The 27,563-nt window shown below is 39.3% G+C and overlaps 1 protein-coding gene across 10 annotated transcripts in view; it reads left to right on the top strand.

Moving 5' to 3' along the window:
• Cep128 (centrosomal protein 128) overlaps positions 1–27,563 on the top strand; it is a 366,411-nt gene that overhangs the window by 73,609 nt on the left and 265,239 nt on the right. For all 10 annotated transcript variants that reach the window (XR_008218335.1, XM_052738688.1, XM_052738684.1 and 7 more), the window contains 4 exons: positions 11,737–11,823; positions 13,153–13,227; positions 16,190–16,313; positions 20,779–20,930. Coding sequence is in view for 9 of the 10 variants with exons in the window: in XM_052738688.1 (XP_052594648.1) it covers positions 11,737–11,823; positions 13,153–13,227; positions 16,190–16,313; positions 20,779–20,930 (438 nt within the window). In the remaining variant the exon portion in view is untranslated. The remainder of the gene's footprint in view (positions 1–11,736; positions 11,824–13,152; positions 13,228–16,189; positions 16,314–20,778; positions 20,931–27,563) is intronic.

The raw sequence follows: 27,563 nt of genomic DNA, 5'->3' as shown, positions 1-27,563 counted from the left end.
GTAAGTAACACTAGGTCAGTTTTCTTGGCTTTCATTTTTTTTTTTGGAGGCAGGGTTTCTCTGTGTAGCACTGGCCTTCCTGGAACTTGCTCTGTAGATCAAGCTGGCTTTGAACTCACAGAGCTCCGCCTGCCTCTGCCTCCCGAGTGCTGGGATTAAAGGAGTGCACCACTGCAGCTAAGCTTTCACTTTTTGAGAAACATTATTCAATCTATTAATTATTCAGTGCTTGCAGTGCACTTTCTGCTCCCTCACTTCCTTATTTCAACTGCCTTTCTCTACAATTCTATGGAATATATTAATTTATACTTTTTAAATAGTTTGAAAAATGTGTGTGTGTGTGTGTGTGTGTGTGTGTGTGTGTGTGTGTGTGTGTGTGTGTGTGTTTAGTAATTCTTCTAAAGTGGATTAGTTTGCTTATAGCTTCCTCCCTCCTACCCTGTTAGGAAATACTCTTTATAGGATCTGATCATTGTTCTGATCATTCAGACCTTTGGGATTTGGAAGCATTTCAGTTCTCTTATTATGGCCTCACGCTTTACATTTTAGCAACCTTTATCTTTGGGCATATGTGTAGGTGTTCTGGTAAAGTTCTCCTGATTTTGTGTGGAAGTATTGGAAGTTAACGTTATGGATACTCACTCTTACTGCTACTGTGAGTTGGGTTTAGGGCTGATGCACACTTTGTGTTCATACCATGTATTACTAGATCTCAAAGTATTGTTTAAACCATGTGTATTTTGCTGTTGGCTCTTATTCCCTCCTGCCTACCTTTTCTTTATAAATTATAACAACTAAGGCTCCAGGAGTCTGCTTGTGTCCCTTTGTACAGAATCATATGCAGATAAGTGTTCAGTGTTGCTGATTTTGTGATGATGAAAAAATGTCTTTTGTCCTTGTTGACTGAACAACTGCCTGACCATAGCCTGAGATTTCCTGTAAGCAGGATTTGTGAAATCCCTGTGTTATGCTTTTCTTAAAGAGGGGCAATGTTTCTGTCTACATCTTTCAGAGAATTTTTGCTAGGCCATCTGTTTATAAAATCCTTTTCCATCATTATCAATTAATATTTATTGGGCAACTACTGAGTGCATAATAACATTGTGCAAACAAAGGCCACTCTGCTACAGATAGCTTTATTCATCTACTTGGTTCTGTTTTATTTTTATTAGAAAGTAGTAAAAGCCCCAAATCCCCAAACCCAAAGGAATAAAATAACATTCTCTAACTCTGAACAATGAAAGATGTTGTATGTTTACAGGCTTTTCTGTTCAAAGACATATAAACCTTGAGACATTCTAATTTAAATTTCTATAATTACCTATGATCTTCTGTTTGTCAACAGTTCTAACTCAGCGGCCCTACTTAGAGAGTCAAATGGAGTATCACATTGCTCTGGGTTTCTAATAAAACCATGGGTCTCTTTTCTGAGAGGAAACTACTTAGATGAAAACAGACCCTTTGCTAAGAGCATTTTGCCTTTTGATTTTGAAGGAAATCCTGGAAAGTCCCCTTGTAGGGCTCACATTTAACTCTCCTTGCAAGTTTTTTATTAAGTAAAAGATTGCATAAAAATACAATCTGTTCCAGTAAAAGCAGTGGCCTTTCAGGGAATAATGCTTATTACCACTGTTGTTTTTGAATTAAAGACGTTAGAAGACTTGCATGACATTTCAGCACACCAACTTCTTAAGCAGTAATTAAGCATTTGTTTTGCAGATTGGCAAATTTAAAAACATTTGAAGGCTAAAATCCTGACACTGGTCAGGAGGGTTTTGAATTTTGAATTATTTTCATAGTCATGGTAGTGGAGTTTTGCTGACTCATTCCATATCTCTGGCCTAGTCTTCCATGTGGCCTTTGGCAAAGGTTTAGGGGTAAAGATTATGGCTGTGGGGCCCAGCAAAGGAAAATTGGCATTCATGGTGATTGAACCTATGACCTTGTTTGGCCTCCTTGGGTCCAGGTGCCCCAAACAGTAACAGACTCTACTAATACACTCTTCTGTCTAGTGCTGAGAAGTTTCTCTAAGTTTCCGTAGGGAAAGTAGGTCAGAATAAGTTTTGATGTATCCTACCACAATACTCCCGGTAAGGTCTCTCGGATCCCCAGCATAGAAAGCACCTTATGCAGAGGAGCTAAAAAGATGCTGTGGAGGCCTGTTCCCAAAGAAAAACTTTGAGCTTTATGTTTGAAAACCTTCGATATCTTGAAGGCTCATTCCTCAGGGTTATAATTACTATCAGATAATGCTTTACTTCTAATGGCTTCCACTTAACCACATGTCTGCCATGACTATTAAAAACCAGGGCTACTGTGCCTTATCACTCTTGTGCTTACCAGTCACATCAGGAAAGCCCACAGGATCAACTGTCAGCAGGTTTTTTTTTTTTTTTTTGAGACAGAGTCTCACTATGTAGCTCAGTCTGTCCTGGAACTCACTCTGTAGACCAGGCTGGCCTCCAACTCACAGAGATCCTCCTGCCTCTGCCTCCTAGGTGCTGGGATTAAAGGCATGCGCCACTACACGCAACAGCTGTCAGGACTTTGGACATTCCTCCTTTACATTGATGGCTACAGAGGAGCGAGTGTCACTGTGGCATGTGTACCGGATTCCCTTGGGACTTCCACCATGCAGTTCCCCTTTAACTTACCAAACAGGGCTTTTGTTTGTTTTAGTTGTAGCTTTTAATGTAGAATTTTCTTTGCTTGGTCATGGCTATAAAATAAATTGCTTTTTAACAATTTTAATAAAAGCCACTGAGCTAATTTTGAGTCCGAAACTTGTTTGTTTAGGGATGTAGAATGTGAGTGTATTGTTTTTCCTCTTGAAAGAAACTGTGTTTTGGGGCACTGGTTTTTGTTGGCACAGATAATTTTCAACTGGATGGACTTAAAGGCTAAGATTTTCCATGACTTGAGCTAGTTCTCATGGGTAGCAATCTCTGACTTGATTTAGGAAAAAACAGCATTTGGAAATTCGTGGAACTCGATGAACTCAAATCTCCATTAATTTAAGCAAGTGACACTTGTTCTCAGCGACAGTGTCTCGCTGTGTCGCACACACCCTCCTTCCGCTCTCTGTCAGTCCATTTGCTCGATGCTTCGGAGTGGAGTTTAGGTTTCTACAGAGAATTTCGGAGCTAGCCACCAGGTCGCCCTCTTAAAAAAAAAAATTCAGTTTCTGTCATACTATTTTATAGATCCTGTCTCCTTAATAGAATTTCTTTTTGACGAGCTAAACAAAGCTGTCCTCAAAGATGTTGTTGACATTTATAATATACATAGATGTCAACTTCTAACTTGAATTTATATATCATGTGGTGTAATTTGGGTTGTAATCCCATTATATTCTGGGAAACTTAAGCTATTTGTTCTCTGACTTTAATTTCATATTTACATGGAGAATTTACATATAAAAATAAAGGAAAAGCAACGATTTTCTATTTATCAGTGACATATCTTTACTATTTTTGGAAAAAAAAGTTTGACCTGACAGTTTGACCTGACGGTTTGTCCTGGCAGTTTGTCCCTTCAAGTGTGATGATTCTGACTCTTGTTTCAGATGAGTGCAGACTTTTTTCTTTTGCTTTAGATTTGTGGGTTTATGAGTGAATCCTTTCCATGTTCTTCCCTGTGGCTGGAGCTATGCATCGTAGCACTGCTGAGGATGAATCAGGACACATGATGTTCCTGGCTTTTCTCTGAGGATTTCCGTGGCCCGGCCCGTGAGGGAGTTAGTGCGTAATCTTTACCTAAGGATTCTAGTGCCATTATTAGAACCAGATTTGCTGGTCTGTTTGCAGCAGACACAAGGAGCCTGTAATTTCTATTTGTTCCACATATTTGAATGTGTCATCTATTAGAGGTGCTTGGTAAACATTTATTGTGAAAGATGCAGGAGTTTCCACACACATTTTCTTTTCCCCTTTCTCTCCACTCACTAAAGGGAAGGTTGGATTCTTGGTAAATTCGTAACAGTAAGTGTCTAGAATCATCTGCCTCTAAAGGACTGTAATAGTTCAGTATTCAATGTGTTCGTCCTTTTAATGGACGAACTCAAGGAAAGAAGAAAAATTGTTGTTATTAAAGACTTAAATGTGCCCCAGGGGCCCTCTATTAAGGCTCTGTGGTGTTCCTGTGATCTTAAAACCCTAAAAGACAATGTGAATTCTGGAGCAGGGCATGCTGTAGTTTTATGGCTAAGCTGCTCTAAGAAAACCAAGCTTTATGGGCAGAACAACATAGTTACAGACATTCATCGGCATGTGATGTTTTCTCTTCTTTTATAACTGCTTTTACCAGGTCTGCTTCAGTGTAGTTCTGAGTTGCCTGGTCTAAGTCATAGAGAAACAGAATCTGGTGCAGACTTAGCCCCTTCAGAAAAGAAGTGGATGAGTTAACACTCCTGGTTAATGCTAATGAAATGACTCATAATTTTGATTTGTTCATTTGTCAAATATTTCTCTTTTCGTGTTAATCTGTTTTCAGAAGTTGAAATTGTTCCAATCCAGACTAAATAGTATAGATTTTGCTGTCTTTTAGGCTGAGCTACATAATACAGAAGAATTGCTTTAATATTCCAGGCTAGACTATTGCACCTGTGCTGATGTGTCCACTGACTTGTGCTGCTATGAACGCAGTGACGATGTCTGGATGTGATGGCATTTCTTGATGGAGCAGAAGTAGAGTGGCTTGTTCTGATGGCTCCTCAGTGCCTCATATGTGCACTTCTTACTGAAACAATAGAATTTAAGGACCCCATTGACTGAAATCTCTATGTCTTATATAACCTTCGACTATAAGAGATATTAAAAAATATGAAGTCAAGTTGTAGGCAGTAAGCAGACTGCAGCAGAAAACTGTACGGGCTTTGCAAAGAGTTATCGTAAAGAAGTGACCCAGTGCTAAGACTGGAAAGTGAATAAGGAAGGAGAAACGCAAGATTATTTTATGTTCCTGTATATTTGAGAGAAATAGAGCTTTTAAAATTAAGCCTATTCATATGGAAATTTGAATTAAAAAGATAGTTTTAAATGTATAACATGATTAAAGTTAAGATTATTGAGTTTTATCTAATACCAACTGGAATAATAAATATATTAATTATGAGACATGTAAAGCAAAGTAAATGTCCATTTGTGTGAGAATGAAGATGGCTGTTTTCCATATGGCCTGCTAAGTGATAAATTCTTTACAAAGTGGAGAGATTGAAGTGTGAGGGGTGCTTATGAGTTTAGATGCTCACAGTAGATAACTAAGATTGCGGCAGATTGCTCTACATAACTCAGGTGGGGTTTCAAAGGCTGCAAAGAGACCAACCTTCATACTTGACTAGATATAAAGGAAGAGACTAGGTGGTAAATTCCAGGTGGTTGGAATGCCCTAGGAAAACTCAGAAAACACATGCTTGATGTGGATTTGATGAGTGTATTTTATCCACTTATATAGTTTTTCATTAATTCTAGATCACTCGTTAATAATTTTGATATGAGTATTTTTGGGTTTACACAAAAAAGACTTTTGGGTTTGTATGAAGAGGTTCAGGATTTTATTAACTAGTGGGAACAGCCTGTGAGTAAACTTACTAGGAATCTGGATGGTGTTAGACTGTATGTTCTGATGGGGAGATTTTGGGGTTAGCAAAAAGACTATGGTGAACTATGGATTTGGATTTGAGCTAGAATTCCATGAAGCTTTATATTTGTATAGCCTCAAAATATCCTCCAGTAAAACTGTAATGGTGCCTTTTACTCATTTAACCAAATTGATATTTTCTTATTGGAGAAAAAATTGAAGATTAATTTTCCCTTTGAAAGTAGGTGTGATTGGAGACTGTCCTACTTAGGGTTTCTATTGCTATGAACAGATACTATGGCCATGGCAACACTTATAAAGGAAAACATTTAATTGGGGTGGCTTATAGTTTAGTGTTGCTAGAGTTTTCCTGCCTGGCCCACAGTCAGGACAAATCTCTCTCACCCGCCAGTCCCAAGCCGCTCAAACCCGATCAAGTAAACATAGACATTTATATTGGTTTCAAACTGTATGGCCGTGGCAGGCTTCTTGCTAACTGTTCTTACAGCTTAAACTAATCTATTTCTATTAATCTATACCTTGCCACGTGGCTTGTGGCTTACCGGTACTTTACATCTTCCTTGTCCTGATGGCGGCTGGCAGTGTCTCCCCCACCCAGCTTCTTGTACTCTCCCTTCTCCTCTCTTAGTCCCGCCTATACTTCCTGCCTAGCCACTGCCAATCAGTGATTTATTCATTGACCAATCAGCAACACATTTGACATATAGACCATCCCACATCACTTCCCCTTTTCTTTTCTTAAAAAGGAAGGTTTTAACCTTTACACATCTCCAAAGTCAGCTTGGTATATTTGGGAATTTGGGCGTAGCTTCTCTTACTACTTCCTGCTGGAGGGGGGCGCTGTATCTTCTGGGGAAACAAAGAAAATTTTAGGATCATGGAGTAGTCCGTGAGGCTGTATCATCTGAGCCAGTTGCCTTGAAACGGTTCTGGATGTTGGATCATCTGGGCCATGGTGTCATCGGAGACCTTTCAGGTGGTCTTGGCTGGTCAAACCTGATGTGTCTTAATCTGGAACAAATCCATAGCCTCTTGCTTTCTGTGGAAACAAAAGAGACTCTTTTCCAAAGCAACATATCCTTACATCCAAATTTTGAAGTCAAAGTATCTTTAAAATATACATACTGGTTTAACTCAGCTTCCTTTACAATCAAATATCTCTCTGTAGTTAAGAATCCCAAAGACAACACAATCCAGACTCTCTGTGTAATAGTCATCTCTACGTGGCTTATTTTTTATATTAATTTTACTGTCTCTTTAAAGACTTTATTTTTTTTAAAACCATGTATTTGTTTTTATACTGTATATATCATCTTTTTTTTGTCTCTTTTAAGCCTACGTATATTTTACATATATTTTAAACTATTACATCTGAATCTGTCTTATTATGAATCTGTTGTTTTAAGCTGTAGCAGCTGTGGCTGCTGGCTCCGCCCACCTCAGCTTTCCAACATGGCGGCAGTATGATTACCGCCAGCTCTGGGAGCTATCGTGGGTCTATGCTTTTATCCAAGCAGCATGTAGCTCAGAAACCTCTTTTTTTGTTTTGTACTAGCAAAGGCTAAATCCATAATGTAGCTTAATGTGTCATTTGTAGAGACTTCATTCCCGCCATACTGCAGGTCGAGCGCGCACGCCAGCAACCCGCCAGTAGCTCAAACCGGCAGCTGTCGCTCATTTGAGAGAGACAATTAGGAAGCTGTTTTTCGCTCCGTTTTAGAATCTTTTTTCTCAGGTTTTAGGTGGAAACTCTTGCCCCACGTTGGGCGCCATTTGTTGCTAGAGTTTTCCTGCCTGGCCCACAGTCAGGACAAATCTCTCTCACCCGCCAGTCCCAAGCCGCTCAAACCCGATCAAGTAAACATAGACATTTATATTGGTTTCAAACTGTATGGCCGTGGCAGGCTTCTTGCTAACTGTTCTTACAGCTTAAACTAATCTATTTCTATTAATCTATACCTTGCCACGTGGCTTGTGGCTTACCGGTACTTTACATCTTCCTTGTCCTGATGGCGGCTGGCAGTGTCTCCCCCACCCAGCTTCTTGTCCTCTCCCTTCTCCTCTCTTAGTCCCGCCTATACTTCCTGCCTAGCCACTGCCAATCAGTGATTTATTCATTGACCAATCAGCAACACATTTGACATATAGACCATCCCACATCAGTTTAGAGGTTTAGTCTGTTGTCATGGCTGGGAGCATGACAGGACGAAGGTAGACATGGTGCTGGAGAGGTAGCTGAGAGTTCTACATCTAGATCAGCAGACAGCAGGAAGAGAGAGTGTCACACTGGGTCTGGCTCGAGCATCTGAGACCTCAAAACCCACCTGGTGATAATTAACTCAATACCATGTGTACAACAAATGTGAGACATGATTACATTGAAACTCTTGTAAAGTACAAGATATGTACTTCCATAAAGATATATTCTATAGATTAAGGAAGCAGACTCAAGTTATTAACAATGTATATGATAAGGTCTGGGGGAGGATAGCACCATAGATGGACTGTGATAAACAGGCTTAATACAAGGGTCTGGGGGAGCCAGTGTGGCTTAGCCATACAGCTACAAATTCCTCTCCTTCTGCACAGGAAACTGGTTCTACACCTTTCTCTTTGGACAGACAACCCTGCGTGTTTAACATTCCTGGTTCCTCTGTCTATGAGCACAAGTGCCTATATGCCTCCTCTACTCTGAGGTCTGATGTCCTCTTCTGGTCTCTGCTGGTGCCTGCACATACCTGTACATAGATATAAACAGATACACATAATTAAAAATAAATCAGAGGGGGAGAAATTTGGGAAGGCTTCTGGTATGTAAAGGGCCTACCTGGTCAAGTCTATCAGAGATTATAAAGGAGTATTTATTTATGCAGCCAACAGCATGCTTTACTACCTAATATATGCCAGATACTGTCTTAAAAATGCAGTGTAACTGACAGACAAGGTCTTGGTCTTCTGAAGAGTTCACTTTAATAAAATGACAGTCTTTCTATTACTCTTTGGAAATATAAGCCTCTTGGTAAATGAGAATTGTTTTGAAATAAATGAAGTCTTGAATGATTATTTTAAATACATCTGAATAAGTTCGTATGTGTGTGTGTGTATATATATATATGTATTTTTAGCGTGCTTGATCAAACACTAAAGTAAGCAAACATTTGGAAAATTTTAACAGTTAACATATCTTTCTTGTTTTTCTAGTCTTAAATGTTACAATTTTTCAAATTCAATTTTTGGAAATCCTGGGAAAGGGAAGAAATGGATAAATTCCAGATGGTAAACTGGAAAATTTCTTCACTGGGGAACTTTGGGAGTTTATGTTTTTACGTAAATTAAACTCAGAGTTGAAGCATGAGGTTAGGTTAAGTTTGTGAAGCTCAGCAGCTGATGATGACTCCTGCTTCCATCTGTAAGCCAGGGGGCCGAGCAGCACTGAAGGTCACTTCATCCTACACCACTGCTTAGAGTTACAGCATCTTTGTAGTTTGACTCAGAACTCAGCTTTGGAAGGGGATGATTCCTGTGCCTGGGACAGTCTGTTTGGAGTTGTTTATTCTCTTTGTCTTTTTCATGTTGTGACTTCAGATGATCTTGCCTGACCTGGACCAGCCTTCACTGCAAGCTCATTTGGAGTAGTTCTACTCAGGGGTTTGAATCCAGAAGTGGAGGCTGTTTATAGTTGGATGAAACTTGTTAATTGCCTGAAGAAGTCTTTTCTTAATCCTAACCATCCCCTTTGTGCAGACATCCAGTTAAAAAACAATTGAGGTGTTTAATCCAGTGAAGAACTATTAACAAAAAGACAAGATAAGCCCAAATTAGAATGAAGGTATTGTGGAATAAGAAGGTTTAGAATTTTTTTAGAAGCCATGTTGAAAAAGCATATGGGAAGCTAAGGAATGTAATCAAAGGGGAGGGATATAATAAAACTACATTGTATATAGATATGAAATTATTGTTTTACTTTTAAATAAAAAGTATTTAAAAATGTTACAACTTTATATCACTTTCCTTCACGTTTTTAAATCTCTCTGTCTTTGTCTCTCTCTCACACACACAGAAAGAGAGAGAGAGATTGATATTGGGGGAGAGACCAAGGAGTCATGGAAAAGATGAGGGTGCCAATATTAATTTTCAGATTTTTAAGATTTTGTTCATGAAAAATTTATAAACGCATTCCACCATCCAAAATTGAATACATTGTATATACACAAATAAATATTGTTGTAAATTCTATTTGCTCTATAATAAAGAGCAAGTAACTTGATAGCTACCTGAAAAGCATTATGATTTTAATACTTTATCATTCTCAATAATTCAGTCATAATAATTTTTGGCTTTAATTGCATATTTGTTACATGCCGAGCATTAGTTTATATACTTCATGAGTATCAGCTAGTCTGCAGCACAGGCCTGTCAGACAGACACTGTTTCATGAGGGAGAAGAGAAGGCAGTGCCATTCAGTGGTTAAATGACAGGCTGTCTGAGTCTCATTTTCTCTGTCACTCACTAGAGAGTGTTCTTGGGCAATTATTTAGTTCTCTATGTCCCAATGTTCTCATGCTAAAATGAGCTTACTAACACACATTATTATCATGAAGATTAAATATAGTCTTGAAATGTATGTGACATGTTGAACATATGTAAGATTTCCTAGACGCATTGATCACCATAGAAGTGTTTATTGTTACAGCAAACTACTACTTACTTTGATAAAGCTTCTCTGCCTTTTTGCCTAGATGGTATTTTACTAATTAGTGTGAGGAGAAGCCATGGTGAAGGGAGCTCATTTCCTGAGTTGTGGGGCTGTGTGTATCTTACACCTGTGTATACTAGTGGCTTCCAGAACAATGCTAGATATACGGGAAGTAGATCTAAGATGTATTTGAATATGTAGGTTGATGAAATGGATTATGATTGTATATTTACATCAAAGTTGATTTTTATCACATTTACGTATTTCCTGTTGTTTGTTGGAGAAGACTTTATAGGTAGTTTCCATTTCCTCAATTTGTATGATTTTTACATATATCTTGCCAAATATAAATGCTAAAATGGTCAACTTTTTTTCCTTATTTGAACAGAATGCCACTTAGATATTATAAAATCTCTTTTAATTTCTTCCCCCTTGTTTAATTTTTTTTTTTTTTGACATAGAAACAAACCCAGGCAAACATTTTTGTGGTTAGCTATTGAAAGAATTTTCTTTAACTTCTTTTATCATTAAAGAGGGAAAAGTAGGTAAGAATGGGAATGTTTCTCCAGGTAGAGTAGAGTTTGGATGGTCTGGCCTGTTTTGTATAATTATGTCATCTGCATAATGGTGATGTAAGGGGAGTGTTTTTATGTAATGGATGGTGTGCTTTAGAACCAGAAAAAACAGTGACTAGTTTATGGTGTTATGTAAATCCAGCAGGTTATGTAACCTGCTGTGGCCGTTGAATAAGAATGGTCCCAATAGGCTCATTTATTTGAATGCTTAGTCGCCGGGGAGAGGGTGGAGAGTGGAACTCTATGAAGGGATTAGAAGAAGGTTAGGAGGTGTGGCCTTTTTAGAGGAAGTGTGTCACTCGGGGTGTGCTTTGGGCTTTCAAAAGCCCAGTCCAGGCCCATTGTCCCTTTCATTCGGCCTGTGTTTCAGGATGTATCTCTCAGCTACATCTCCAGTGCCATCTGTACCACCACACTCCCTGCCATTGTGATAATGGACTAAGCCTTTGAAACTTTGAAAGCTAGTTCCAATTAAATGCTTTCTTTTATTAGAGTTGCCTTGGTCATGGTGTCTCTTCACAACAACAGATCACTAAGACGACATTCAGGATGATTACTTTGATGTGCAGTAAACTTTGTTTCCAAGACAATTGTTAATAGTTCACCCTCTCTGACTATGTAGTAAGATTCTCAAAGATGGAGAAAAAGATGAAACTTGTGGAAATGATGAGAAAGACCAAGAAGTTGTTTGCATTTGACCCTCACTGAAGTGTTGCTAGGGCTTCTAATGAACAAGCTGGAATTTATTTGCAGATTTTGTGCAACTCAGTATTTTCCTGGGCCCTTCATCAATGCATCCTGGTGGTAGCTTTGAGCTTCGTGCATATTCTGGGGTAATATACTGTTCTCATTTGCTTCCACTGTAGGCCCTGAAGAAACAAGAAGCGAAAGCAGATGAGAATGAGGACGTAATGAAAAACAAGCTACATCAAGCTGAAACTGAGAAGAGTCATGTAAGACCTTGAAAGTTAGCCTTGGGTCAGTTTGGTGGTTGGGGGTCACTGATACTTGTTGAACACTGTGAAAAGTGTCCCTGAGATCACCTTGTAGAGCATGCTGTGAGGAGAGGTGGATTACAGCTCTACCTTCACTCTTGAAAGCACACACAGTTCATTTGCTGCCATGTCATCTTGGATCTCTCTGCTTTCTGAGAGTAAGGTTTCTATTTCCTTGCTGGAGAACACTGAAAACACTTGACTGTTGAAGGGTTAGTCAGGAAAGACCTACTGTGTGAAGGCCAGACATTTTGTTTGTATTCATTTTCTTTATAATAGATAGGTGTAGTTTTGCAGCTCAGTTTTGAAAATACCCTCTGTTTTAGTCACCATCTGTGACTGTGAAGAGACACTATGAACAAAACAACTCTTATGAAAGAAATAATTTTATTAGGGGTTTGCTTACAGTTTCAGAGAGTCCATTATCATCATGGCAGGGAGCATGGCAGCATACAGGTAGGTGTGCAGCAGTAGCTGAGAGTTCTACATCCTGATCTGTAGGCAGAGAGAATGACACTGGGCTTGGCATGGGTTTTGAAACCTCAAAGACCATCCCCAGTAACACATTTCGGCCAGTAAGGCTACATCTACTCCAACAGGACCACACCTCCTAGTCTTTCTAACCCTTCAAAACAGTTCCACTCCCTGGTGACTATGCATTCAAATATGTGAGGCTACAGGGGTCATTCTTACTCAAACCACCACACCCTCCATTCTCATTAGTTGGTAAGGCCCTTTCATAGATAGCACATCTGTGAATACACAGAGCCCAGCACTTTAGCTCTAAAAGGTGATTCAGAGGCCAAACAAACTCTCAGTTTTCAAACAAGTGGTTGTAAGATAAGCCCAAGATAAGGAACTTGGAAGGAAAGTTCCTGCTGTTAGCCCAGTAACCCTTTTCTATCCTTACCTCCTGAAAGAACTCCTGACATTCCCTGTGGACTTTACTCTTGCCTCCACACCCCTTATTATTAAGAACTGGATGGGGATTTGAAGAGACTATTAAAAATGACTATTTTAGAGATGAATTGAGGACCGTGGTGAGAGTAGGGGGTTGGGTCAGAGGCTTTATGCAACTCCCTTTATGTTAGCTAATTAACATAATTTTAATGGAAGTTAAATGTGTATTTATGGTGAAATGCCCACCCTTCCCCACTCATTGTGAGCATCTCCTGGAAACTATTTTGCTGTTTTCTTCTTAAGTTGAGGCCCATTGGGCATATTTTGTTCATTGGGCACAGTTACTTTATGCCTCATTTTACACGTTTTTATCTTGTTGGAACTTAGCTGGAACAGGAATTGGAGCTTTCTCGCAGGCTGCTGAATCAATCTGAAGGCAGCAGAGAAACACTTTTGCATCAGGTGAGTCTATCAGACTAAGACAGTCTGCTGTTTTATTAAATCTGGATGGAGTCTCCTCTCTCAGATGTCTTTGTGAGAAGAAAAAAAATCTAGATCTAGAATTTTTTTCCCTAGGGCATGTATGTTAGCCCAGAATGCAGATAGATGATTCAGAGAGCTCGCAGAAAAGCCAGCCCTGGTTTCTACTGTGACAATGTATTTTGCTGACTGCTGCTCTGACTTCCTACTTATCTCTCTCAGCAGAACAGTGTGCAAGTACTCTGGATGTGTAAGATAAAATTTCCCAGGAGCTTAATTTTATTCAAGGAGGCATTGGAGAAGAAAGAGGATGGAGAAAATATGTTGAACAGACCTTTGAATGTTTAAGTTACTTTGAATACATCACTGCCTTTGCTCTTATGGTCAAGATGCTGCTGGCTCCTTTTAACTGAAGATGAGCCTTAGTTTTTAGGTATAATGCTTTGTGGCTCATTAGCCTTAATAGGAGTTGGGGGCTTCTGCTACCTAAAGTTGAGTAACTTTAAATGGTCATCTTACATATACTGGATAAGGGTAGATGTGTTTCTAACTGCTATTCTCCTTATGTTTACTAAATCAGATCATGCCTCTTTCTGTTTTTTGATGTGGTTTCAATTTTCAACTACATGTTATGCTCTTTAGGCCAGGGTGTCGAGTGTCATAGGCATTCAGAAGTCTCTGCGCATCCTCACAGTGGCACCGAAAATGCATCATGGCACCAGCTTTGCAGAGCTTTTAAAATGTTAATTGACTTGTTTGTAGTCAGTGGTCATGAGGAACTACTGTTGGCAGAGTTCAGAATTTGTTTTCTGGATGTTGGTATTTAATTCTATGCTGATTTCTTATATTAAGTGCCTATTTGTAATCTTTTTTCAGTTTTTGATGCAAGAGATTTCTTTGCAGGTTGTCATTATGATTTTGGCCATGTTTGTTTTTCCTTTGCTTACTTGATTTTGTTTTTTGGGGATGTATTTGTTATGTGGTAGAAAATTGGCCAGTCTCTTTGTATACATATCAAGATGAATAAGGCATTTCCTAACTTCAGAAGCTGACATGTCAGGGGTCTGCTGATTTTCTGAGGTCTATTTGGATATAATATGCTAAGTCATGATCCCTTCATTTGAGTTTAATTACCAGCATAGCATGTTTTCATGATAGAAAACAGGTAAAGATTAAGAAAATAAATTAGAGGTGATGAGCAGTAATGAGGTCAAATACAGATGTATTTGAACCAGACATGATAGCACATGCTTATAATCTTAGAACTCAGGAATCTGAGGCAGGAGGATTGTTGCAAGAAGCTAACCTGGGATATGTAAGAAAAACAGTTTGAAAAATTAAAATGTAGTTAGTGTGTTAGTCACTGTTCTGTTGCTGTGGAGAGATACCATGACCATGGCAATTCTTATAAAGGGAAGCATTTAATTGGGACTTGTTTCGATTTTCAGAGGTTTAGTCCACTGTCATAAAGGGAAGCATTGCAACATGCAGGCAGACATGGTGCTGGAGAAATTGCTGAGAGTTCTACATCCAGGTCAGAAGGCAGCACAAAGAGAGAGACACTGGGCCTGCCTTAAGCATTTTAAACCCCAAAGCCCACCCCTAGTGACACATTTCTTCTAACAGGGCCACATCTACTCCAACAAGGCCATAACTCCTAATGCCACTCCTAATGCCTAAGCATTCAAATATATGATCCTGTGGGGGGCATTCTTATTCATAGCACCGTGATTAGGATGTTGCTCAGTGGTAGCACACTTGCCTGCCTTTAAAAGGTTCTGGAACTCGTGGAGGTTTCCCTTGCACTGGGCTTCTACCCAACTCCATGAAGCCCCCTTTCCAATCATCATTCTTAGCACTCTCCCCACCTCCCAAACCTATCCCTCAAGTTCCCGTGCCCACCTGCCCCCAGTCCAACCAGGAGATCTCTTCTATTTCCCCTTCCCTGGGAGGTCCATGCATATTTCCCCTGGGTCCTCCTTGTTTCCTAGCCTCTCTGGGTCTGTGGGATGTAGCATGGCTATCCTTTACTTTTCATTTCCTATCCACTTATGAGTGAGTACACACCATGTTTGTCTTTCTGGGTCTGGGTTACCTCACTCAGGGTGATTTTTTTCTAGTTTTATCCATTTGCCTGCAAATTTCCTGATGTCCTTGTTTTTAACAGATGACTAATACTCCATTGTGTAAATGTACCACATTTTCTTTATCCATTCCTCAGTTGAGGGGCATTTAGGGTGTTTCCAGGTTCTGGCTATTACAAATAATGCTGCTATGAACATAGTTGAGCAAGTGTCCTTGTGGTATGATTAAGCATCCTTTGGATATATGCCCAAGAGTGGTATAGCTGGGTCTTAAGGAAGACATATTATCCTTGCTTTAGGTTAGAGAGTGGTAAAGTCCAAGGATGTAAAAGAAAGTAAGGTACTCATTCATTTTGTGAGCAGCTTGGGCAAATATCCTATGGTAACCTTCCTATTTGCATAACTCAGATTTTCTCTGTGAGGCTTCCATGGGTCTTACTGCAAGATATATAACAATATTGATTCTGGGAGCTACTTAATAATTATCTCAGACAGTGGATACAACTAGATGATTATAATAATTTGGAAATAGAGACATTATGATTAAAAAAAAAAGGTTTTGGGTTAAATTCCTAGAACTACAAAGGAAAAAGTAAGAGGTGTTAAAGTTGTTTGTCACTATGGACACAGGGAAGGAAAAGACACCTCTCGTGAAAGGAATGGTAGATGGACAGCATGGAATAGAAGCCTTTTCTGCTGTGTGTGGGACAGCCTGGGGATTAAGCTGTCTTTATATGGACCACAATAGCCCATTAGAAGCAGACATTTTCCCCAGGAAACAGTTTGTAATAATCTGTAAGTCTATTTGCTTTTTGCTTTTGAACTTGGTAACAGTTTGATTTTTGACTTCATGTTTTTAGGTGGAAGAACTGCGTACTCAACTTACGAAAGCTGAAGGTGACCGGAAGGGTTTACAACACCAAGTAGCCAAGCAACAGTCAAGCTCCCAGGATGATCAACGAGATGACTGGAGGTTTAGAAGAGGTACAGTTCTGGATGCTGGATGTGTGGCTTCTCATCCCCAGAGGTGCACTCCTGTCATGCCTAATTAATCTTTCTAAATTTCTTAATCATCCATGAGGTTTTCAAACAAGTTGGCCATATTCTAGAGTCTGATTTGGATGTCTCTTTTGCTTGATTTCTCAACCTATTTCTCTTGTCAAACCTGCTTGTCTCATGGGCATTGTCTACGAAAGAACATCCCCAGGTTGTGGTGAAGTTTTCAGTTTCTCTCTTCTCCTTGCCTGGGTGCTTTTGTAATTAAGTTGTAAACGTGCCTTTATTTTATCTTTTCTTTTTCCCCCTAATTTGTAATATGTGAACCATTACTATTCAGAGCCTGTTATCTGGAGATGGGAGAGTGGAATCCAGTCTCAGCGTGCTTCAGTACTGATCATAGTCTAGAGCAGAGGCATCTTCATTACTTAGCTCATTTCCCCTTTTTTGGTTCTCTTCCACGAACAGTCATGCCCCGAGCCTTCCTAGTTCTTCTTCTGCCTTATCTGTTCCTTTGTTCATGTCCCGTGTTCAGAGGTTGGTTTTGCTTAGTGTCCTTTTGATGGCTTTTCATATTTAGTATTTCTCCAGAGAAGCTATTTAATCCTGTGCTTTAGCTCTCACCTGCTAGCACCACCCCTGAGTCTGCTTAGTCTACTCAATCTCTGGACTTCAGCCGAGCAGATGGAGTTACTGGTTGTTTTTACATGTGCTCATCCACAGTCTGTGCGGTCAGCAGATTTACAACCGATCCATCCTCTCTTCAAAGCATGTTTTTCTAATGCCTTTGGAATTCTGTCCTCCAGGATTATGTAGGTGTATGACAGCGCTTTCCATACCTCTGTGGATGTGAAGTGTCTTGTTCCTGCCTTGTGACATAGTATTGACCGTGCCTTATCTGGTTTTAATGATGCCACTATAGAATGCTTTGTCTCTAGGTGATGATTGAAAAGCTAATAAAACAAACTGGTGCCAGGTAACCACTAGAGTAAGAGAAATTTGCTATTTCCTGGGCTTTTACATTTTACCCTTCTTCCTTTTTTTTCTTTTTTCTGGAATTCTCAATAATTTTGTATCAACAGCTGAAAAAAAATTGGAAAAACTGTTGTTGCTCTTTGACACATAGCATATATTACTGGTCTTCATGTATTCATGTACCTAAAATGTTTGAATTGTGGAAACTGTGTTGTTAGCTTTGGAAGAAAGTTTCCCATTTTACATTGTTGAGTTGGCTTTGTAAAGAAACTGACAGCCATAATGATCTGGAAACATTAAATTTTTCTTCATTTGTACATGGTATTGTACAGTATAAATAAGTTCTTGCTGAAATGAAATATTTTCTAAGTAAAAAGTAAAATTAGACCCCTTTTCTCCTTCCTATCCTGATTAATGGTTTCATTCCCCAATCTAGATACTTCAGCCTAAAACACAAAGGAACATATGGAATTATTTTTTCTTCACTCATTAATTGGTCCCTACCTCCTGTTATGTATCTGTCTGCATCTCTCTTCTTTTCTTCTGTGTTGTGAGACAAGATCTTCCTCGCTAGGTCAGGCCAGCCTTGCAGTGGGGATCACCTGCTGTATTCGCTGGCTCTTGGGATTACAGGCACTTGTCACTCATGGCTTCTGGTAGCTCTCAGATCTGTCACCTCTTTTTTCCTTATTCCATCACCCCAGCTTTGACATGTGTCAGCTTACTTGTCCTTCCATTTTAACTTGCCTTGCTGGGCTCTGGCTCCCCTAAGCCTCTCTCCTATACTGCTACTCAGGGCACCCTTCTAAGACAGCTGTTTGTTTTCATATCTTCACTTTGTAGTGAAGGATTCTTACCAGATAAGAGGTATTGCGTACTCCCTGTACATTATCTCCCTTACTCATGGGACTATTCTAGGGAGAAAAGTATGGTTCATTTCAGTGATTAAAGAAAATACATGCATTTCTCACAGATTTGGCAGCTGGGAAGTTCAGATGCAAAGGCTGCGTGTGGTGACAGCCTCACTGTATAAAAACACAGTGGATGGCATTACATGATGAGAAAAGACTGCCTAGATGGAGAGGCAAAGGCCAGACAGCATGTCCAATGTGTGCTGGGAAGAAGGGGAGAGAGAAGAGAGAGCTGATGAATGAGAATGAACATAAAGTCAACGTGACAATGTTCATTTGGGAGAGGCAACTAGCAAAACCATTTATAACAAAAGTCATGCCGGGCGGTGGTGGTGCACGCCTTTAATCCCAGCACTCGGGAGGCAGAGCCAGGCGGATCTCTGTGAGTTCGAGGCCAGCCTGGGCTACCAAGTGAGTTCCAGGAAAAGGCGCAAAGCTACACAGAGAAACGGCGCAAAGCTACACAGAGAAACCCTGTCTCGAAAAACCAAAAAAAAAAAAAAAAAAAAGAAAAAAAAAACAAGTCATACTCCCGATGACTAACACTCCCTAGCAGGGCATTAACCCATCCAGAAGAGTGGAGCTCTTAGGAGGTAGGCAGGTCTTGAAGGTTCTTCATCTTAACAGCATTGCAGTAGCAGGCTTCAGCATGAGTTTTTGATGGGCCATTCAAACCATAGGTAGATGTCAATCTGCTTCCACAAACTTGAGTTTCTAATTACTGTCCCATAATGATACGAGCATCATCCCTGACAGAGTGTAGGTAACAATCCTCTGGATTTGTGAGGAGTGCATAATTTTTCTTCTATTTTATTGTTAATGTTTTAAATATTTGAATTTTGTGAAATATTGTATATGAAACTTGTATATATATATATATATATATATATATATATATATATATATGTTTATCCACATTGGTATTTTATGTGTTTAAAAATGTTATACAACATTTGGTGTGTATCTGTTCCAAATATATACATATTTTATGAAGTTTTATTTATATATACATTTATGCCTATGTATTTTATACAATATGTTCTAGTATTGTATACTTCCTACTAGTATATGTTCTTGTAGGTAGCCACACTAATGATATATGTATCATGAAAAATATTATATAGTCATATTACCAAGGCTTGTTATACATATGTATAGAATCCTACATATGCTTATTTATAGTATATTTATAAAATTTATGAAAACACGTGTCTATGGAGGGCAGGCTAGTCTTGAACTTGTGATCCTACTGGCTTAGCCTCTTGAGAACTGGAATTAACTGATGTGTATGACTACCTGGCTCATTCAAATACTTGTTATATCACCCGCAAGATTAAATCTTGCTATCCCTTAGTTTTGGGGAAAATTGAAGGTCCCAGTCCCTGCCCATATGTGAGCTCCCTGCTGCCTCTGTCTCTTCCTGTCCTTGTATTTGTTAATTATTCAGTATGAAGCTACCTGAATATTAAATCCTGTTGTAACCTGGACTTTATGCTGTTTCGTTATCCAGGGTAACACTCCAATGCCATCTCTCTTAGTTTAGTGAAATCTGTATCTATTGTGTAAGTATAGTTTAGTTCCCCATTCTCACTGTGTTTTTTTAAATTGTCATCTGTCAGGCTGTTGTTATGCTATTGAAGAACCTGTATGCCTTCCCTTTCAGTGTGTGGTTTTGAGACCTTTACTGTTTCTCAAGTTGGAATGTAATTCGTAAATTATATACAGATTTGATTTGGTCATATTTATTTCACTCCTTTTCTAGAAAGAAAATTATTGGGAAAACAGTGTTGAATTGTTAACATATATTCTAATTGCTAATATTTTAGAGTAAAGGAAGCATTTTGTGTGTTTTTCCATTCTTATAATGCAAGCTCATTGTCAGTGGATTTTTATGTTGTCCATCTTCATATGTGAAGAATATGATAAAATGTCCTATGTCTCATTGACCAAGCATTTAGAGTTGAATTAAATAATTAATGTATATTGTTCAGTGTTATAATTTAAGGTAAAGCCTTCAGGAGTAGGAGAATTAGTGAACCAGCAGTCAGTCTTACAGAGGTTGAGGAGAATCATTTGTTGTTTATGTGTAAGAACAACATTTCACTGTGTAAGTCACAGTAGCATCAGCATATAGCAGCCTGGTTGAGTTCAGTGTTTTTGCTTTAAAGTTTGCAAATAATGTAGCCACACAGGGAATGTAGTGAATAAAAGGTATAGGAGTTTCCTGAAATAAATTGTATTAGAAATTAGGAAACACCGAAAATATCACTGTGTCATAAAATAGGATGGCATAGCTAGTTGCCTGTGTAGTTTTGAGAAGTATTTCAGACTTGATGCTGTACTTGATTTAGACTGATACAGTACTTTGAATTTAGCTCATTAGCAGGGTGCCCTGCATGTGTGGGAACCATGAGACCTGAGATGGCAGATTGGAGAAATCTGCAGTGCCTGTTGAGTGGATTATGTTAGCTAGCACATTAAGACTCAAAGGCTTAATAGTAACTGTTGGACAGTACACTCTCCTGTGAATAAAGAGTAACCAAAGAGCTTTACATTTGCCTCTTAAGGGGTAGAGCGGGAGAAACAGAGTCTGGAGAGGCAGATGGCGGAACTGCGGGTGCACCTGAACTTCAACGCCATGGCTTCCGAGTTAGAGGAGGTGAAGCGGTGCATGGAACGGAAGGACAAGGAGAAAGCCAGTTTGGCGGCCCAAGTAGAGGTGACGTCCGTCTTTAATCTACATTTGGAGGACAGTTTTATTTACTGGAATTGCTTAAAGAAATTTAATCCAAAGTTGTATAATTTTGAGAGCTACTTTTGGAGGTAAATGATATAAAATGAAGCTAACAACTACTTGACTCCTATACAGCACCTCCTTAGAGTTTAGATTTTCTTTTGGGATTCCGAAATGAAGTCTTTTTTAGTTTTCTTCATTATTTCATAGTGAAAGCCTTTTCTCTTCTTAACCTTGAAGTTAACTTTTGGTCCTGCATGCAGGAAGGGTTTTCTTCTCTGAGATAGCAGTGGTTTATTTTGGGGATGAACGTGCCCGATGGCAGAGTGAAAAGAACCCTGTGATGTCTCTTCTTTGGAACGCTTCAGGTTCCCATATCTGTAGCTGTTCGCCTGAGGGTAGCGCTGTGATGCCTCCAGGAACTGGAGTTGTGGGGTGCTTATGAATATGTGGTAACCCGTGAATGAAGCAAAAGCAGGCAGCTGCCATTTCCTGTGTGTCTTTTATCTAACTTAGATGAGGTAATTATCAGAATATATTAAAAATCAAAGAAAAGGACCTCATGAAAGGAAATAACTTAATTCTAATTCTAATTATGCAAATTAGATCAAACCTAGTTGGCACATTTGGAAATAGATATGTATCAGCTCTTCCCCTGCATCTGTTTATTAGTGCAGTTGTCTTCTAATAAGTTGCCACATTTGAAGAGTTTCCATAATTCTAATGATAGGTAGAAAATTGATGCTCACAGCTCCTGACTTTGTATAACCCAAAGGAAGTACTGAACGCGTCTTCAGCCCGAGTTTCTCTTTTATCTGTCAGCATGCACTAAAAATACCTTTTAGATTTCATTCAAGATTTAGATCATAGAGACAGTAAAGATAAAGAAATACTGGCATGCTCTTTCCTCAGCTTCCTAGATGTTTAATAAATCCCAGAAATAGCTCTAGTGCAACAATTGACTTGTGAAATTTGCTTCACGGGTGTCAGTGTGGCCCCTGGTCTTGCTGATGAAAATGGCAAAATCGATTGTTTAACAGAAGTTAAGTAACGCCAAAGCAAAACAGCAAATTTCAAAGGTTAAAAAAAAAAAATTAACAAAAAACTGCTGTAGTTTTAACCAGAGCTTGTTCTTTGTTCCCTTCTTCCCTTTCTCCCTAGTTTCTTTGTTTTTATTTTTGTTGAAAATTGGGTGGTGGTGGAGGAAGTTCTGAAGTCCATGGGCATTAAAAAATGGTTTACAGTAGCGTAGCAATGGTCTCAAGGAGCCTGATTCTCTGTTTCTAGCTTAGTCATCATCCATGGGAGTAATTTTCATATAGGTTAGGACTGGTTGTGCAGGGTTTGGTTTGGAAAGCATTGGAGAGAGGCTTACGTTCACATATCCAGTATCGCTCGTTGTCAGTTGCATTTCAGGCACTCTTGAAACATTGTTATGTTGTGTGTTGTGCCGCCCCCCCCCCCCCCACTTACCTTTAAGAAGACATTGCAAAGAGGTAGCATTCATCTCCAGGAAAAATAGTTTTACTTACAGCTCCCTGCTTCTCTGCTCCTCCACCCCACCCCCTCCTTTTGAGACATGGTCTGTCTTTGTAGCCCAGAGTGGCCTTAGATTCGCTGCATAGCCCAGGCTGGCTTCGAACTCCTGCCTCAGCACTCTAAGTACTGGGATTATAAGAGTTTCTTAACCTTTAACAATAAAATGAATCAAGTTTCTCTCAGTTGTCTTGGATTTAGCAGTACTTCTGATTACACCATGTTTGTCATACCTTGTGGTTCTGTTCTCAAAGTGATGTCTAGTCTTGGCTCTGTGAGAAATAGAGGTGATAGGTTACAGAGGTGTAGCTGCTGACAGTTGAGACTACCTCTGAAATATAGTCAAATTCCATTTAGTGTTTGGACATTTTCAAAAAATGTTAGCTAATTTGGGATGTTGGGCTATTGTTGCCTTATGTACTTTATAACTGAATAGAAATTAATCTCCTTTGGTTGCTTGTGTGTTCTGTGTGTGTACCCGTGTTTGGTGTATGTACCTATTTATATGTTTGCGAATGTATTTTTGGTGGTGGTGGTGTGTGTGTGTGTGTGTGTGTGTGTGTGTGTGTGTGTGTGTGTGTGTGTTCATGCCAGAAGTCAACCTTGGGTGTTTTTTCCCTCTGACAGCTTCTCCATCTTATTTTTTGTACTTTTAAAAACTGTGTCTATAGTTTTAAAATTCCTCCCTCACACATTATCATGTCTGACGATCTTGCTATTCATCTAGTCTTGTTTATTCATCCATTTCAGGGGGAGACTGTTTCACAGCAGATTTCTTGATATTCTGACTCTTAAAATATTTCTCCCCTCTCTTCTGGGATGTTCCTTGTGCCATAGAAGCAGGGACTGTAATATAGATGTATCTTTGTGGTCCCACCTGTAGACAGTAGATGTAGTCACTTGTTGACTTCTGGGAGAAGGAGAATTAGCCTCTCTTCTGGATGAGTCTTCTTCATAGCAGCTGGTTATCTGTGAAACCACATACACACAACTAAAAATTGGACTTGGCAAGTTGTGTGTGTGTGTGTGTGTGTGTGTGTGTGTGTGTGTGTGTGTGTGTGTATGTAAAACAATAAAAGAAAATAGGCTACCAACTTTAGAGTGGGGGGACAGGACAGATTTGAGGGAAGGTAGCTAGGAGTAGCTGGAAGAAGTAGAGGGAGGAGGGAAAGTGATATAATTCAGTTAGAAACATATTAAAAAACCAAAATTATTTGCTTATTTCTTGTGTGTGTGTCCACATGTACACATACCACCAAGTGTGTAGAGGTCAGAGGACAACTTGCAAGTGTCATTTGTTTCTACCATGTGGTCCCAGGGATGAACCCAAGTTGTTAGGCTTGGTGGCAAGGCCCTTTACAAAGCCACAGAGTCACCTTGCTGGCCCTCCACTGTATGTGTGAGCCAGAGTTGCTCACTGTACTTGAAACTCTCTGATTTAGCTAACCTGGCCAGTGATCTTTAGGGATCCACCTGCTCCCCCCGTACCCCCCAATGTCAGGGTTACAAACATGTTATAGTGCTTGTCTTCTGCTTGGCTTTTGAGATTGAACTCAGGTCCTGATACTTGCACAGTAGGAATTTCCCCTCTGAGCCAGCACTTCTTTATTTTTTAAAGATCAAATATGTTAACCCAAAATAGATGTACGAAAAGATTATTGGCCAGCCCAAGAACATGTATGTGATAGTAGTCCTTAGAATTTTGTTGTTGTTGTTTTGGTTTTCTTGAGACAGGTTTTTCTGTGTTGCTCTGGCTGTTGTGGAACTTGCTTTATAGACCAGGCTGGCCTTGAACTCAGAGATCTACTTGCATCTGCCTCCCAGTTGCTAAGATTAAGGTGTGCATCACGAATGCCTGGCTAGTGCTACCACCACCTGGCTTAGAATTTTTTAATCATTAATGCTATTTCTTTTTAACCACAACTTTCCTATAGTTCTATAGAATCTCATATAAAATCTTGACAATAACATTGTTTTCCTTAAAGTTCCCAAATTTCCATCCTCTGTTTTGCCTTTGTTTCAGTTTTTCACCGCTTCTCTCTCTTTTTGAGGAAATTGTAAAGTCTTCCCTCCCCGAAGCCTTTTCGGAGTGTAGCAGACATAAGGGACACTCTCTCCAGCTGTCTTTTGTCGCAGACGTAAGGGACAATCTCTCCAGCTGTCTTTTGTCCACATCGCTAATATTTTTTATTACTGTCTTTACATTGGCATACTTTTATCTGGATATATTCCTTTAAAATTTCAAAGTAGGTCACAATAAAGTGGAGCTACAAGATTAAGCCAGCAGCCACGTCACCAAGACAGAGTTGACGCTATTGCTTTTATCTTGGGAAGACATCATGTCAGAATACTGTCCTCTTATCTGGAGATGTGTGTTCTGTGTCCTGCTGTTAACGTGATCCAGGTGACTGGCTCCCCTCAGCAGTGCAGCTCAGCAAAGAGCAAGGCAGGAGAGTGCTGGTTCATCTACTTACGCCATGGGAGCCTGTGGACATTTTAAGGGACTATCATGCATCTCTAATTGTCTGTATCTAGGTTTTGGAATTTGAAACCAAAAACTTGCCTGTTGAAGGCAGAATGAGAGGCAATGATGTCTAAAAGGCCATGTGTTTGTGGCTACAGTGAGGTTTCTAGCTCTTTCATATGCTGTTACAGGAATCCTTCTGATTTCCTGTCTTTTCTCCCATAGTGTTTTTTTTTTTTTTCCCTCTGATGTTGCTTGTCTTTCTAAGATTGGCTCACTGTATTTTCACTCTGATGTTCATTATTTTGTTTCCTTTTGTTTTGATATTTTACTGTGCACAGATTTTGCTGTGGGCAACCTACCAGTATGTGTTGATGTTAAAATGCAAACTTGTATTGTAGTAGGAGCTCCTATGTGGGTGTGGGTTAAAATCAGATTTACTGTCTGTGCCCTACTGTACTACTACACAATGTATTAACCTGAATTATATGCTCAGTTACCATTTGTTGGTGAAGGTAATTATGGGAAAATCTTTTAGTAATTTTGAAAGCTAATGTTTGTTGTTCAGCCTCTTTCTTTTTTCCTTCCTTCTTTCCTTCCTTTCTTCTTTCCTTCCTTCCTTCCTTCCTTCCTTCCTTCCTTCCTTCCTTCCGTGTGTTGTGGAATTATCTTTTTGTACACTGTGAAGATATGTCTTTGCCAAAGCACCTTCTGATTGGTTTAATAAAGAGCTGAATGGCCAATAGCTAGGCAGGGAAAGAGGTTAGGTGAGACTTCTGGGGACAGAGCGAGCTCTGGGAAGAAGAAAAGGGAAGTCAACAGCCAGATGTAGAGGAAGCAGCATGGCAGTGCAGAGTAAAGATAATAAAGCCATGAGACAAAAAGTAGGTTTATAAAAATGGATTACTTTATATTGTAAGAGCTAGTTAGTAACAAGCCTAAGCTATTGGCTGATCTTTTGTAATTAATAAGTCTCCATGTGGTTATTTGGCAGCTGGCAGTTGGAACAGAAAAATCCACCTACAGTGGTGTGTGTGTGTGTGTGTGTGTGTGTGTGTGTGTGTGTGTGTGTGTGATATGTATATGTGTATATGTAGGTATGTATGCCTAGGCTAGCAGAGGCCATCAAATGTCCTGTTCTATCACTTTTCACTTTATTCCCTTGAGAAAGGGTCACTGAACCTGGAGCTGGACTAGAGGCCAGCAACACCAGTGATCTTGTCTCCAGCTTTTTATGTGGGTGCTGGGGATCTGAACTTGGGTTCTCATGTCATGCTTATGCAGCACGTATTCAGAGCCACTTCTTGAAAGCATGTTGGTTTCTATAAGAGCTGTCAATCTTTGCTTTGTCCTACCATTGTATCAGCTTTTGTTATTGAGAATATGTATTTGAAGCAGTTGTTTTCTACTGGGAGATAACAGTGGAAGTATCTCTTGGAAACCCCAAATGTGTTTGAGTTTGTATAATCCGTGCTTCAAATTCTCCCTGAGAATGTCAGTCTGTAAATGCACAGAAAATAAGAGCATTTTCCCCTTCTTCTAAACTCAGGTTGAACCTCATTAACCTTGATGGGTTATTTGTATTCATAAGAATTCCAAGCACCCTTGATCAGTGATTCCCCCTGATTTAATCTCTGCCTCCATCTTCCATTAACTTAACTCTTCATGAAAAAATTTGACTTTTAAATTCAGTTAAGAACTTGAAAGAAAAAAAAAACCTAAAAAAACCCACCCAAATTACACCAAGCTGCTGAACATAACTTAGATTTAATGTTGAGAGTAATAATGGAGTGACAGCTGACATGATTATTCATAAGGAAATCACTGAGACTGTAGTTTGAGAATGCACTTTTAAAAAAGAGAAGGTAGTGAACAAACCCAAACCTAAAACCATATTTTGCCCACTAGAAACAGAGAAGTCTGGTTCTTAGCAGAAGGTCTTTTGAGCCTTCCGTTTCCTGTACAGATCTGAGGACTTAGTTGTGAAGTGCCATGCTTAGTAATGGGATTCTTGGAGACAGAGGTCTGAAGACCTTTATTACTTTGCATGTAATTCCCTGTCTAAAATCTTAATAACCTTTTCCTAATCCAAATGTATGTTGTAAAATAAGGCACTATTCCTAATTTTTAATACTCAAGATCTATTTTCAAGAAAACACAGAGGCCAAATTTATTGAACTTGGTAGAACTTAGTGTACCTCTAACCTTGTGGAAATTGTTAAGTCCGTCAATGCTCTGTGTTCCTAAGTGTTTACAAAAGGTGTCTCTTGGCAGAGATACTGTACAAGTGAAAACACCAAACCCAAGCAGAACTTGTAGTTCTGGAGGGTTTAGTTTAATTCCCTCAGCCTTCCTCCAGTACAAAAACCTAGGAGTTTAAGAATTTGGAAAATAAGACAGCCTTTCTGTTTTCTGTCCTCTTTCAGGGGCATGAGGAACTCTGTAGGCTAGAAAGTAGGGGTGGGCTGAATGCCTTAATTGTTTTCTTTAAGGCATCACTAATATTTACATGTTATCCTTTGAAGATATTTAATAAAGAAATAATTCAGGAATGAGAATATTTTTCAGTTTTCTTTTCTGAAATTGTGGTAAGTCCTCATTTTTGAAACAAAACAGAC

Source organism: Peromyscus californicus, unplaced genomic scaffold, assembly GCF_007827085.1.
Source record: "Peromyscus californicus insignis strain IS unplaced genomic scaffold, ASM782708v3 Scaffold_15__1_contigs__length_86483966, whole genome shotgun sequence".
Classification (NCBI taxonomy): Eukaryota; Metazoa; Chordata; class Mammalia; order Rodentia; family Cricetidae; genus Peromyscus; species Peromyscus californicus.
The sequence above is the reverse complement of the archived record's forward strand: the minus strand, read 5'-3'. Positions and strand labels throughout refer to the sequence as shown.